General features: G+C 40.9%; 1 protein-coding gene across 1 annotated transcript; it reads left to right on the plus strand.

Annotated features, from left to right (window-relative positions):
* LOC139930450 (outer dynein arm-docking complex subunit 1-like) lies at positions 1-13439 on the plus strand. Its single transcript, XM_071923651.2, has 13 exons — positions 1-119; positions 7134-7323; positions 7957-8082; positions 8254-8367; positions 8714-8781; positions 9308-9483; positions 9811-9936; positions 10184-10266; positions 10411-10579; positions 11312-11493; positions 11902-12002; positions 12830-12917; positions 13371-13439. Exons 1-13 carry the CDS (start codon positions 1-3, stop codon positions 13437-13439), a joined length of 1611 nt encoding a protein of 536 aa, XP_071779752.2.
* Positions 13440-13820: the final 381 nt, after the last annotated feature.

The following is a 13820-nucleotide window of genomic DNA, read 5'->3' on the forward strand; positions in this document are numbered from 1 at the left end:
ATGAAAGGCCAGGACTCCAGCATGAAAGGAACGATTCTTTCGCTGTTTGCCCAGGATACGCCGTCGGAGGCCTGGGCAGCTTCCCTACCCGTGGTCCCCGGCCTCAGTGAGGGCCGAGGGTCTGCCGGCCCAGCAGCAGGCCTTCCGCTTCCCTGTGAAGTTCTCCAATTCATTAGGAATTACTATTGAAATGGGTAAAGGAGGGAGGAGGGGAGAGGAGAGACTTTACATTTTAAGCGCAAAAATATATTCTTTGGCTCATTGAAAGCTATCTGCACAAAGCACCTTATCATCAGGGTACAATTTCAACACAAATCATTATTTTTTTTGTCAATAACACTTAGGTCATGGACCTGATGAACCTCACTTCCAGAAATCCTGAACGATTTTTGGGAAACGGATGTGACAGGGAGATACTGCAAATATTTGCTTGTTTTTTTCAGTGCCCACACTTGTCCTGGGGTCAAAGTCTATCTGAATCACCGCATGAGACGCTGGGTCATACACAGTGGTTTGAGGATGATGGCACAATTCAGCAGACGATTTGAGCAAGATGACTGAATACACAAGTTTGTTCATATTACAGTTTGACTGCTGATGATTTAATGTGTGTGTGTGTGTGTGTGTGTGTGTGGATGTCATAACTCCATTGTGCAGAGTTGCGGGGGGGAGAAATGACGAGGCCATCTGTGTTTTCACGGCCCACAGATTTCCTCAGAAAACCAAACGCTCTCTCTCTCTTTCTCTCTTGCTCTCTCTCTCTCTCTCTCTCTCTCTCTCTCTCTCTGTCAATTCAATTCAATTCAGTGAGCTTTATTGGCATGAAGTACAATTGAGTATATATTGCCAAAGCTTTAGTAGTAATCGATAATGATAACAGTAATGATGATTAAAAAAAAGTCCAATAAATGTAAATAAACAGTTAGAATAATGATAATAATACTAGCTGTCAATGTTAAGTATAGAACATTATATCAGAGAGTATAGTATAATAGAAAATACAGTAAAATGTATCAAATAAAATAAAAAAATAAAATGGAATGGTGCATGCTGATGTTTACTCTCTCTCTCTCTCTCTCTCTCTCTCTCTCTGTCTGTCTGTCTGTCTGTCTGTCTGTCTCTCTCTGTCTCTCTCCCCAACATGTTTTGGAGTCTTGAGGCATGACAAAGTCAGTCTTCCTTTCTTCCTTTCCCTTCTCACTCCCACCCTCCTCCTCCCTTTCCATCTCTCTCTGTCACCTAACTCCCGCTCCATCATTTCCTGTTGAGTCACTGGCAGAAATGGACCAGACCGTGTTTTATGGTTTTTACTGCTCCCCTCCTTGCTTTCCTCCTCCACTTCCTTGTTCACGTACGCCTGTCTTGTAACGCAGTGTTACATTATCGCAGCCTTCCAGGAGATATTACTACATGAAAGCAGGTACAATCCTGGAAAACTCAAAGCAGATGTAGGAGTCCCTTCCTGGCAAAACATGGCTCATTCATACGGTAAATGACTGGGAGGATCATATGGGATTATTAGCTTTGCAGAAATATCATAAACCGCATTACTCGTCGCAGCATGTCAGTACTGTATATCATTACTGAGATAAAAATAAGGCTTCAAGTAAAAAGGGGAGCACTGGAAATGAAAGACACATAATGTTGAATAATAATGAAAAGCACAGTGACGTTCAAACACACACACATACACACAATTACAGCTAAAATAAACAAATATCTTTCCATAACATTTCCAATAACTTTAATCATTGACTTGAATTACCTCTGGTGGAGCCTCACTTGATTTTACCAGACCAATCAAATGCCTTCCTGACATTCCTGACTGCTACATTGCTATTGGCTATTTGTGGACGTATCATATAGTAGTTGCTGATTAAACTGGAAGTGGAGGGAAGTGATGCTGTAGTGAGGAAAGGGCCAGTCAGAGTAAATGTAGGCTACGTGCCTGTGTGTGAGGGAGGGATGAGGCAGGGCTTTGAGAAACGAAAGGCCTCTGTGGTCGACTGACTCATTCAAGAATACAGCTGCTGACTCAGTTAGCAAACTTGTCTCCAAGAGCCAGTCCAGTGTGCGTGTGTGTGTGTGTCCTACTTCTATTCTTGTGAGTGCCAAACATGGTAGAAAGAGTACTAGAATGTCCTACTCAAGTACAAGTACTGTTACTTTGCTGATATTGTACTTAAGTAGAAGTAAAAGTACTGGTGTAAAAATCGACTTAAGTAAAAGTAAAAAGTAGCTAATTTAAAATGTACTCAGAGAAAAAGTGACTGAGTTACTTTTTAGAAAACTGAACGTTGTTGCATGTGATATTTCCCATGCAATAATAAAAGGATTAGAGGACAGAGTTCAAACTAGATTCTTTTAATTGGAAAATTTGGAAGTTACAAAATAAAGTGCACAAATAAAGTCAAATTACTCTTCTCACTGTGAATGGCTCCACAATTTGTCAGTTTACGATGGTCCAGTTTCTGATGCTGATGGAGAGACACAAAATCTGTACTTTGTGATGAATGTGATGTGATAAATGTAGCTAAGTACAATACTTAAGTAAATATGTACTTAAGTAAAAGTAAAACTACTGACTTTAAAAAATACTCAAAAAAGTACAAGTACACAAAAAAGCTACTCAATTACAGTGATGTGAGTAAATGTTAGTTTCACCCTTGCTCACAAAGACAGAAGGATAAGGAAAATCATCCAGAGTGAGGAGATTCTTTGGTCTTCATTCTGAAAAGGGGCAAATTTAGGGATAGGAGTTAAGATTATAATTTCAGTTTCAATCCATCAGAATTTGAATGGTAGTCATTTGTCCTCAGTTGAACTCACAAAAATGTTCCAAAGAATTTCAGAGTTGGTTACTAAATAGATTACATCACATGGAAAGGAAAATGAAGGTTTGCCAAAAGGAGTGCCCATTCACACGACTGATGTAATCCCATTGGCTGGCGCCAGGTCAGAGTTGTTTCTGTGATTCAGTCATCTACTAAGGCATTTTGTCTGTTTACTCTACACACCCTTATTGCCACAGTAGTCTTATAACGGTCTCAGTCCTGCCATCAACACAACGTGATCCATTTGGCAATATGGACTCTGGGATGCACTCCAGAATTAGTCATACTGGATGTGTTGCAAGGGCCCTCCCTCATTAATGGCATGATAAAATTGGAGTGCTGTTTTACCTGGTTGAGTGTGATACAATGCGAGTCATATGAGGTCAAAGTTATATATAGGGTCAGGAAGGAAAATATTAATCATTAAAGCCAACCTAGCCTACTTTGTAGGCAAAAATTGTAATTAATAACAAAATCCACAGGCATAGTCAAACTAAGTGTAGTATACTAACGTAATCTGATTACTTTTTATTAGTTTTACTTTGCATCCAACAGCCATACAAACAATTGGTTACAGTTTAGACTTTTTTTAATCAAGATTTGTCATTGAAAATTCTTTTCAAGTTACTTTTGGTAGCAGTGTAAATAGGCTACTCAAATTACAGTGCTGCCTAGAATCGATCTGGGTTTTAGAAAATAAAAAAAGGCATCATCATATTCAGATACTGTACACTTTATATTGGCTACAGAATGATGATTGTCAAGACCCAGTGACAGCACTCATGTCCACCCTAATGGATGTGAAGGCTCACCAACCCCACCCCTGCTTCCTCACTGTTTAATAAACTTCTTTATACCCACCTGTAAGGTCACTACGCACATAATTACCGCAAGTTGTATTTTGAGTATTAAGCATTAGGCCCAAACCAGCAGAACATCATATTAAAGTATGGTGAAAACAGTGAGCAGTGCTAGCTGGAGGCATCGTCTGACTAGCTAGCATGTTTACACATGTTGAGCCAGTAAACCGTGGGCACCAAAAGTAGCATCTCATAACCAGACAAGCTCATTTTTCCACATAGACACAGTCAATTAGCCAAATGTAGCTAACTTTAGCAATGATAAAGTCATGAGCACAATATCACTGATAGTAGTTTCTTTCTCATTGTTAAGCTATAACAGACTCATTTTGTTATTCAAACAATAAACAAATGTGTTGTGCCTGACAATGCCTTTGGTGTTCAGTGGCTTATATCCTTATACTGCTTATATCCTAGCTATAAAGCATCAGTAACATACCAGTGTAGGGAATTCAAATGTTCAATAAATCTATTATTTGTACTTTGTTTATTTTGTACTTTATTTTTAGTCAGTGCATAGAGATTTATCTCTATGGTGCTAATTAAATAATAGCTAAATGCATTAAGTGTCATGGCTGGTGCTAGCAGGGTACAGGAACACAGGGGATAGGACCCAAATGCAGACGCCTGAGGCAGAGCTGATGCAGTTCAGTGACTTTATTACACAATGAGGTACAAAGGCTTACGGGATGGTGAGGCAGGCAAGGGTCAAAATAGGAGAAGGCAGTCCAAACTGGCAAACAAATCCGACACGGAGCAGGCAAGAATCAAAAAGTCCAATAAACAAGCAAGGTCCAAAACAGGCAGGTAATGGGCCTCAGGGACAACAGAAGAACAGGATACGGACGCTAGAGCAAGACATGAAGCACACGGCAACTTGACTTAACCATCTGGCAGGGAACAAAGGAAGTGAACTGGTGTAAGTAGTGAAGGCTGATTAGGGAATGAGGTGCAGGTGGGGAGACGGGAGGGAAAGCTCAGGTGACTGCAGGGCTGATGAGAAGTGGGAACAGGTGATCAGGAAAGGAGGGAAAGTCTGAGGACATCTGGTGGACGGCTAGAGGACGGCAGGACTGGGGAGTTGAAGGAAAGAACGTGGCCTGGGAGAAAAGGGCAGGGGCTGGAGACAGGGACCGAGAGCAATGTGGAGGGCTGGGGATGAAAGAGTGGTTGACAAGGGAAACTGAGGAGCAGATTGTGACAGGTGTGCAGGATGAGCAGAGCCGAGAGCCAGGAGAACGAGGAAGGGAGACCATGCCCACGCCAATACACACACAAACAAAACATAGACCGAGAGAGAGAGACAGACAGGGAAGCACTAGGAACACAGGGAGGGGGAAACACAAGGAAGTACACAAGGGAATCTTCTGGGGGGTACGGCCACGGCCATAACATTAAGCAGTATGCCTGTTGTGAAGCAGCACATTTACAGTTTCTTCATTGTATTTTTGTATTTTGAAAATACTAATTACATATATTTCAATATACATTTCTTGGCAGTGGTATTTCATAATTTATTTCAATATATTTGATGAGGAAGTATTTGTAATGTGTAACAAGATGTTGGTGTATTTTGCCTTTAGCCAATCTAAAATTCAACATTCTACAGCTTCACAACAAATCGGGTTCAAAATAACAGTCATTGCACCCAAGTTAACTTAGAAGGTAAGTTTGCTAAATTACCCAACATAGACAACAGTGAGTTAACTAGTATTGATATATTTTAGTCTCCACTATCGCTTCAACTAGTTTTTAACTTTTATATATAGCTAAGTATATTCAATGTTACATTAGAAACGAGGAATTACAGTTAACGTTAATGCTAAGCTACTTAGCTGATGTTAGCTAACGTTAGCTTGCCAAACTGACATAATTAGTTTGGGAAAGTTGATGTCGATGATCTACCATAACATCAGTAATGCCATTAACTAGTGACCCACTAATTCAGTTACTGTCAACGTTATTATTAATCAGTGGCTAACAACTACTAAATTGTGAGTTTCACGTTCAGTTTGTAGCTGTCACCAGGTTTGTAGCGTTACAAACTAACGTTACCTTCAGGCGGGTTATCATCAGGCGACATGAGGCGGCGGACATCAGCTCAGCGCTCTTCTTCAAGCCGATTAAACGTTGATCTTGGTAACATTATGCATCTCGCATATTAGAAGCTTTGATTATTCACATGATTTTACATTCATGATTTTACTCTATTTCCCATATTTCATAACAACCCCCCCAAATATCAGACAGACCCACCACGAATATACTGTAATTCCCAATTTGACACAGTAACATTAGATGGACTTTGTTGCAAGCACACATGTTGCATGTACCCCCCTGTTTTTGTCTTGATACTGTTAATCTCACCTGTGCTAGTTTACCACCAACACAGATAACCTGAAAGCCTGTAAGAAACACTGCTTTGTCCCATGCATGCAGAAAGTGATCAGGGTTATGATAGAAAGATACACAAAATGGTGGTTCAAATGATATGAGGATGGACATTGACTTCTATTTTCAATGCAGCTGAAACAGACCTGAACAAACTACAGTTGCAGTACCGCATCGTGGATGGAGCTAAGCGGGCATATAGTCTAAAAACCCAAGACCTCATCTGCACACAGATGTAAGCAGCAGCCTTGATTTAACAACACTGCAAATCTCCATGAGTATATTTACAGTGACACATTGATGTTTTGACTCCACTCCACATTCACTACTTTGAATGTGAAATAACATATTTGCATACACATCGATATCCTGGTAATACTGCGTGGATGTAAACCAGACTCATTGACGATGACATTAAAATGCAGACTGTCGTCTATATTTTGAGAGTATTTTCATATTGAGTGAACAATTTAAAAGAACTACGAACCTTTTTTGTGCATGATCCCCGATTTGCCCAAAGTACTTGGAACACATACAGTCTGCAACACATGAACATCAGCAGACTTAATATTTCTGAGAATTTCGCTGTAGCAACACCTGGCTCATAACTACTCTATTTTTGATTTTGCATTTTTGCTTTCTTTGATAGTTGGCAGTAGGGAGCAAAAGGAAAGATGGGAGAGAGAGAGAGAGAGAAATGACACGCAACAAGGGTCCTGGGCCGGATTGAAGACCAGGACATTGTGGTTACATGCCCAACTGTACCATTATAAGGATGCCTAGTAGCTCTAGAACACTCTCAATTACACAGTTGGTTAAATTCAAGCAAACATTAATTCAGAAGTAGTAAGAGTATGGTGCCAAACATCAAATAATGTGTCATTGTTCAAATACTAATGGAGCTCATTGTAGCTTTGAATGTCGTCAGTTCTGTTTTTTCAAAATTTTCACATTTGCATGCTTCTTGTTGTTTATCCTCTCTAACTTTTACCGAATGCTTGAGTCGTCCAACGTGTGTGCGTGTGTGTGTGTGTGTGTGTGTCATCAGACGTGAGATCCACAAGCTGCAGGATGAGCGTGAGGAGATCCTACGCAGTCTCCGAATTTCTGAGAGTCCATTTCGCCGTTGGACTGATGCTAGCATCACCCACGACCTGAGCACCATGTTGGTCTCTAGAGACAGAATAGATGAGGAGCTGGAAGCAGAAAAACACGAAGTGGCCTTTTTGAAAGATCAGGCGAGTCAGGTCAAGTCAGGTTTATGTATATAGCCCTTCATCACAAAAGCGTGTCTCAAAGGACTTTACAGAGAACGAGCCTAACTAATCAACAATCAATCATAAAACAGATTGATGCAATAGACGCTCTTCACAAACATGGCTGACGTACTTCTGCAGGGTATAGAACGGTTCTCACCATTGCCAGCAATGTTAAGAACCCAACTTTCTGTCGCCTCTGACTCTGTCTGTGATCACTTATTTTGGGTTTCAGCATAGCTTATAACACAATGCAGGTGTTTTCATTGACATATCTTTGTGTTTCTGTTGTCGGGCGACTGCAAGACAAAAAGGCTGTTAGCATTTTGAGACCCTCAATCAAATCACTCATTTATAGTCTTACAATTGCCTGTCAACAGAAACAAGAAGAAACCTTGGGCAGGCCAGTTCAGATAGGGATCCTGCAACAGGACAGCTGAGCGTGCAATAGGTGCCGGAACGAAACAATAAAATGGACAATAACATGGACAATGGCAGTGAGATAAGAAAACAAATAAGACAAAGAGAAACGTGATACTCCACAGAATGCCCCATTGTGAATTGTCTCCTGACTTTCTGACCACAGTTGACCCTTCTTACTGGCTTTGTCTTCAGATTTTGAAATGGGAGAGGAAGCTGGCGGGACAGAGGACTGGAGGGGGAACCAAATGCCTCAGACGGAAATCAGAGAAGAGCAACTTACAGAAAACCACCTGCTTTCTGGAAAACAAACTGCACAGGGTTAGTGTCACACAGAGAAAGCATTCAAACCACATGCTGGATCTTTGCTGACTTCATATTATTCAAAAAGTTTGTCAGCTGTCCTTCATATTTACATTGCCCTGTTCTTTTTGTCATTCCCTGACTCCAACATGATACCTGTTACTAATCAAACCCATGTTTCTACGCTAGGGCCGCGTTCGCTTCAGTAAGCTGCTGGCCAAGAATGGACAGCTGAGGGAGGAGCTGAAGATCCTGCGGGTGGAGAGGAAACAGTTTCTACATGTTCGCTCTCGGATGGAAAAGGCAGGTCCAATTTCTGCTCAGTCAGTTCTATCCAAATTAACCTTTTAGTGCTACTACATCTTACCTGCTTTGGTGTGAAGGGGAGATACCAGGGGAGAAGTGGCAGAATGATGGCCCTCTTACTTGTAAATCTCCTTGGAAATATAGCCAGATCTGAATTTGAAATAGTGTACAACAGAATATACTTAAATAATAACAGGTTTCTTTGTGTCCTAACATTTCCACTGATCTTCAAGTTTGAGTTGGCTTTAGATAGTACAGATGTTCTGATGTCAGGGTCAACGGGCAGGGAAGGGGAATTAAGATTTTAGACTGTAGACCATTGAGTCCGTATCGTATCGTTCAGGAGCTGCATGAGATTCGCAAGGACATCCGTAACGTGATGACGAAGTGCATCGCAGCCTTTGAGGCCAGGTGAGGCATACTGTAGTACTGTGCTCTAAATCTACCTGCATTACCTGCATGCAGCTGTGAGGTTAGTATACATATTATGTTTTCTCTTTGAATACATTCTATAGAGAGATCACCGCACACTCGACTATCTTTGCTAAGGTGCTGGAAGCCAAAATGAATCAAAGTAGAGGAACAAAACTACTGTACACTTGTAGGTCCATGCAAGTTTCTTTAGTCTTCATCACGTCAACTAGACCGAAAGTTTAAAGAAACTTGCATGGACATAAGTGTGCAGAAGTTTTGTTCCTCTACTTTGCTCTTTGAATACATGAAAGAAGATGGAAAATCAGCAGATGCCACAGGCTGTATCACAGCCAGCTGAGACTGATTCTCACTGATTCTCACTCTCCCGTAAATATCTAATATCTCATACAGTACCTCATGCAGTACCTTGGTAAAAAAGATTCATAAAAATAGATTCATAAAGATAAAGTACATCCACTGCCTATCATTGTCCAATGTGTCATGTATTTATGGCCACGCCCAGTGATGACATCCAGGGTAAACAGAGGATGTTGAAGGACAAGACTGCTGAAGACGTGGCCCTGTACATCACAAAGAAGAGCAACTTGGAACAAGTTATCTCCCATGACCGCAACTTCCGGGCTTTCCTCGACATCAAGGCCACTGCGCGCATCACCCAGGGGATCAGCAGCAGGAAAGGTGACCATACACCCCATGCTTGGTTTCATACAACTGAAAAACACTAGAACACAATGATTGCTATGACTCCCAAAACTAGGATACTGCTGAAAACAAGTACACTCCAGATTACATATTCAAAAAACATTACCTAATATGTTGTGATAATATCACGCCACTGGTTTGCTTTATTGGTTGCTATGCCAAAACCAGTCAGCAATCTTTCTCCTGTTTTTTATTCTCCTGTACAGTTCTTGGCTGCGTTTTATACCTGGTCATACCCATAATCACAGTAGAGAATGCCCTCTTGCTTATTTGACTTTTCATCTCTGACCTTTGCCCCCGAAGCGGAGCAGCGCAAGAATCTGGAGTCTAGGGAATGGGGACTGGAAGCTTTTGAGGAAGCTGTCAACAAGATCCACAAAGAGACAGGGGAGAGGGACCTGGACAAGCTGGCCAGGACTTTCATAGAGAGTGAGTCTCTGCCAAACATCACTCAGCGAGAGGCAGATGATGAATATTATTTAACCAGTAACACCGGTTAATTTGAGAACCAGCCTCCCCTTGGGGTGTAATGAAGTATCTAACAAGTACCTCATTATCTCGTTATAAGCTTAAGAATTTAGTGGAAGAATAGCGCTATACAAAATTTAAAAAAAAAGGAAATTGTGCCTTTGTTCAGTAATGTAAATGTCTTGTTATATGTTTCCTTATCCAACAGTGGAGGAGCAGAACTATGCTTTACTGAACTTCGTCAACTATCAGCACAATGAAGCAGAGACCATTCGAGAGCAAATCATTCAGGTTGGTATCGTCTGTGTGTGTGTGTGTGTGTGTGTGTGTGAGAGAGAGAGAGAGAGACAGAGAGAGAGACAGAGGAAGGAGAAATCTGGTGTAAAAGTGTTATTGCTGTTGTCAGCTGTCTTCCATTATGTCTTTGACTAAAAGCTCTGCGATGGGATGGTGAGCTTTGGTGGCGAGGAGCGGCGGCAGCAGGAGGAGCACCAGGCTCTGCTGACAGGAGTTTCCATCAAACAGGAAGCTGCCGAGGGACAGTTGGCGGCCTGTCGACAGAGCATCGCCTCTGTGGATAAGATCCTGGATCAGCTTAAGAAAGGTACTACATAGGGCGCCCTTGCCTCCATATGCATCCCTTTTACTAGGAGAGTGTCACAGCAAACGGCATGTCAAAATTCAGCAGTTTAATGTTTCTTTCCTCAGCAGCAAACATACATACCTTATAGAACATGACTTCAAATTCAAATGTACTTCCAGTCCCAACGCAGCACTTATTTCTATAAAATTGCGCTTGTGTTTTTCCACCAAAGGACACTGTGGGAGGCAGTCGCAAGCAGAAAATTGACATAATTGACATAATTGCTGCTTTGTGGATTGGATGTAACTTACACCAGAGTGAGGGGAATTATGTTCAACAAGGTATGTGTTTTTGTCGGGGAGCAAGGAAACAAACTGTCAGGCTACGGCATGCAATTTGATGTGACTTTCTTCTCCATACAAAGAGAGAAAAGAGAGAATGGCACCTAAAGAAACACAGACATGAGCAAATTGCAGGTTATAAATGCTGTAGGTGTAGTGTCTCTCTGTCTCTAGTAAATGCAATCATGGATTACAGAGTCAGTTTACAAAAATAAAGAAACTGTAATCAGCTGTAATGTGTATAGGCTTACTCAGTGAAAAGTATAATTGCGTATATTTAAGTATAATTATGTAGTAAATAGGGTATTATGTTGTCAGACAATGAGAGTTTTTTCTCACCAGTAAAGGTAATGACATAATCAATAATTGTAGGAATATAATAATGATTTTTTCAACATTTGACACTTGGTAGGAGTGGAAACGTTGTTCCACAACATCAACTGTGACAGCTTGGTGATCTACGACCAGCTGGGCTCCTCCTCTGGAATCCAGGACCACAATGTCACGGTTTACCTGGGACTGGTGGAGGACAGGATCAATGAGCTTCTCACTCTGCAGTCCTACCTTCGCTCCCAGGAAAACATCAGCCAAACGGTTTGTGGACATATTAGGCCTGGCCAGTGGCGAGGTGAGAGACCGTCATTAAAGATTGTAAACATCATGGTACAAACCAGATGCAGGCATCATCACAGATCTGTAAAGGAGATTTTAACATAGTTTCTAGTATGAGAGCTGTGAGTATTCTATTATACGGCTATACTTAGTTGTCAATCCCATCCGCTCTGCTGTGCATTTTAAACTCTTACACACTTGTTTCTGTGTATCTTGCATTCCCACCAACACCCCCCTACTTTTCAATGTGGATTTCTGAATTTTTAAGGCCATTGGGGGGTGTAAAAACAAGCTCAATCCTGTGAAAACAGTTTGAAAAGGGGAACATAAAAGGGTATAAACTAACATGAAACTGCCAGTTGCTACTGTACATTGCTCTCTCGCCTCCAGGACTTGAACAGAGACAATCTAAGTACCATTGCTGGGCAGCTCCTGGGGATAAACCCCCCTCTTCCCAGCCTGAGCACAGCAGTTGAGGCCCCTTCGGCTGGGTAGGTCTTATTCTTACAGTAAGAGTGTGTGTACAGTATTTGTATCAAGTGAGGTCTCAGTCAGATCATACTGAAACATCAAAGTATCTTTTTTTGTAGTATGGCGCCCCCTGTCGACACACCATTGCCCTACTAATTGCTTTCATCATGTTTTGATTTACTGAAGATGTTTTTTTTTTACTCTCAAATTGATTGATTGAGTTCTTGACAGTATGTGACAACTATATATGTATTTTTGGGCTGTGAAAAGTTTGTATACACTGAAGTAAAGCACACCTGTATTTTGAGTTATGGCTTAGGAAAGTAGATGCTTCTTTTCCATCTGTGTCATGTTCTTCAAGAATCTACAGGAATATTTCCCAAATTTGTATAGGCCTAGCCAAAGAAAGTCCAAAACAAGGCTTTAAGGGGCAATCGTCTCCCAAATGTTTTTTTCTTTATTTAGACAAGGGGGGCTAATGAGAGGGACTTACAATATGGGAAACACAGGAGAGGAAGTTCTGGCAGGGTTTAGTCCCAGGCCAACAGGGGTACATGTTTTTTCAGATGCTGGGATCTGTGAGCATAATGTATCAGATATCTCATTAGTCAGGTCAAATTTAATCCGTCTCAATGCAGCTTGTTGTCTTCTTGCTGGTTTGGTGTGTGCTTGAAAAACTGCATTTATGGCCCATTGTGGAGCGAGATGTCCAGATGTTTCCTTTAATATAGCTAGTTGTAAAAATGTTTGTTTTTGTGGTTTTTATTTGACATTTTAGAAGTGATGTCCAAATATAGTTAGATTATTAGTATTACTATTATTATTATTATTATCTCTGATGCCCCAGGGATGATACGGACCATGTGGAGTCTCTGCTGCAAGAGCAGAATGAGCCAATCAGTAGAGGGAGTTTACTGCCACTGGTCAGTAAGAGGGTGAGTACAGCTGAAAAGATTTCTTAACAATTTCTCGTTCAAAATGAAATTTGAAAAAAGTGACATCTACTCTGGCAAAATGTTTGATAGTACAAAATTAAACCAAATGATGGTACTTTTTAAAGGATAGTATGTAACTTCATGGTTGACAAAATGCTACTAGCACTTTTACAAAATCTTCTGTACAGAATTTAAATGATGAACTTCTGGTAATGTTGTTTTATCAAATGCAGATATACTGTTTTGGAATAGCAGCTGCCAAAGAAAAGCTCAGCTGGATAAGTGTGTTTGTCCTTGTAAAAGCAAGACCAGTGAACAGAGATGAGATTACACAACCTGCTTTCCATGGCATTTCTATATTTAAAGCTATCCATCGATTTCATCAGGTTTTCCGCGTATTGTATTCCCTGGCAGACATGACTAACAGGAAGGTTTCTATTATTTTGCCCTCAGATTCTGAGGAGGGAGAAGACGGCGTGTCCTGAAGCTCACAGCCGGCGTCGCTCCTCTGAGGTGCTGTGACCTACAACACAAACCACTGGAAACAAGTCTGTACTGAGCTTTGTGGTTTTAACTTACCAAGGGCTATATAATCTGCATTTAGGAAAATACAGCAGCACCCGTCTTTAGAAAAGATACACAGTACATGCTCAGCATAGACGCGAATATGTTGCGGCATAAAAAGCCAAGAATCAACAACATTATTCAACGGGGAATAATCTGTTTAAGATAACTAACTTGGATTTGACAGAAATCTGATAGCCAGTGGTTTCTACTTCATATTTCTATTCACAGTAGTAAATTGGTCTTTTCAATTTATATTCATATCCTCTCTCTAATAAACTGAACCAATGTTAAATTTGCATTAGTGGGTCTAATAATCAGTGCCTCTATGCATAAAGG

This window comes from Centroberyx gerrardi, chromosome 14 (genome assembly GCF_048128805.1).
Source record: "Centroberyx gerrardi isolate f3 chromosome 14, fCenGer3.hap1.cur.20231027, whole genome shotgun sequence".
Lineage (NCBI taxonomy): Eukaryota > Metazoa > Chordata > Actinopteri > Beryciformes > Berycidae > Centroberyx > Centroberyx gerrardi.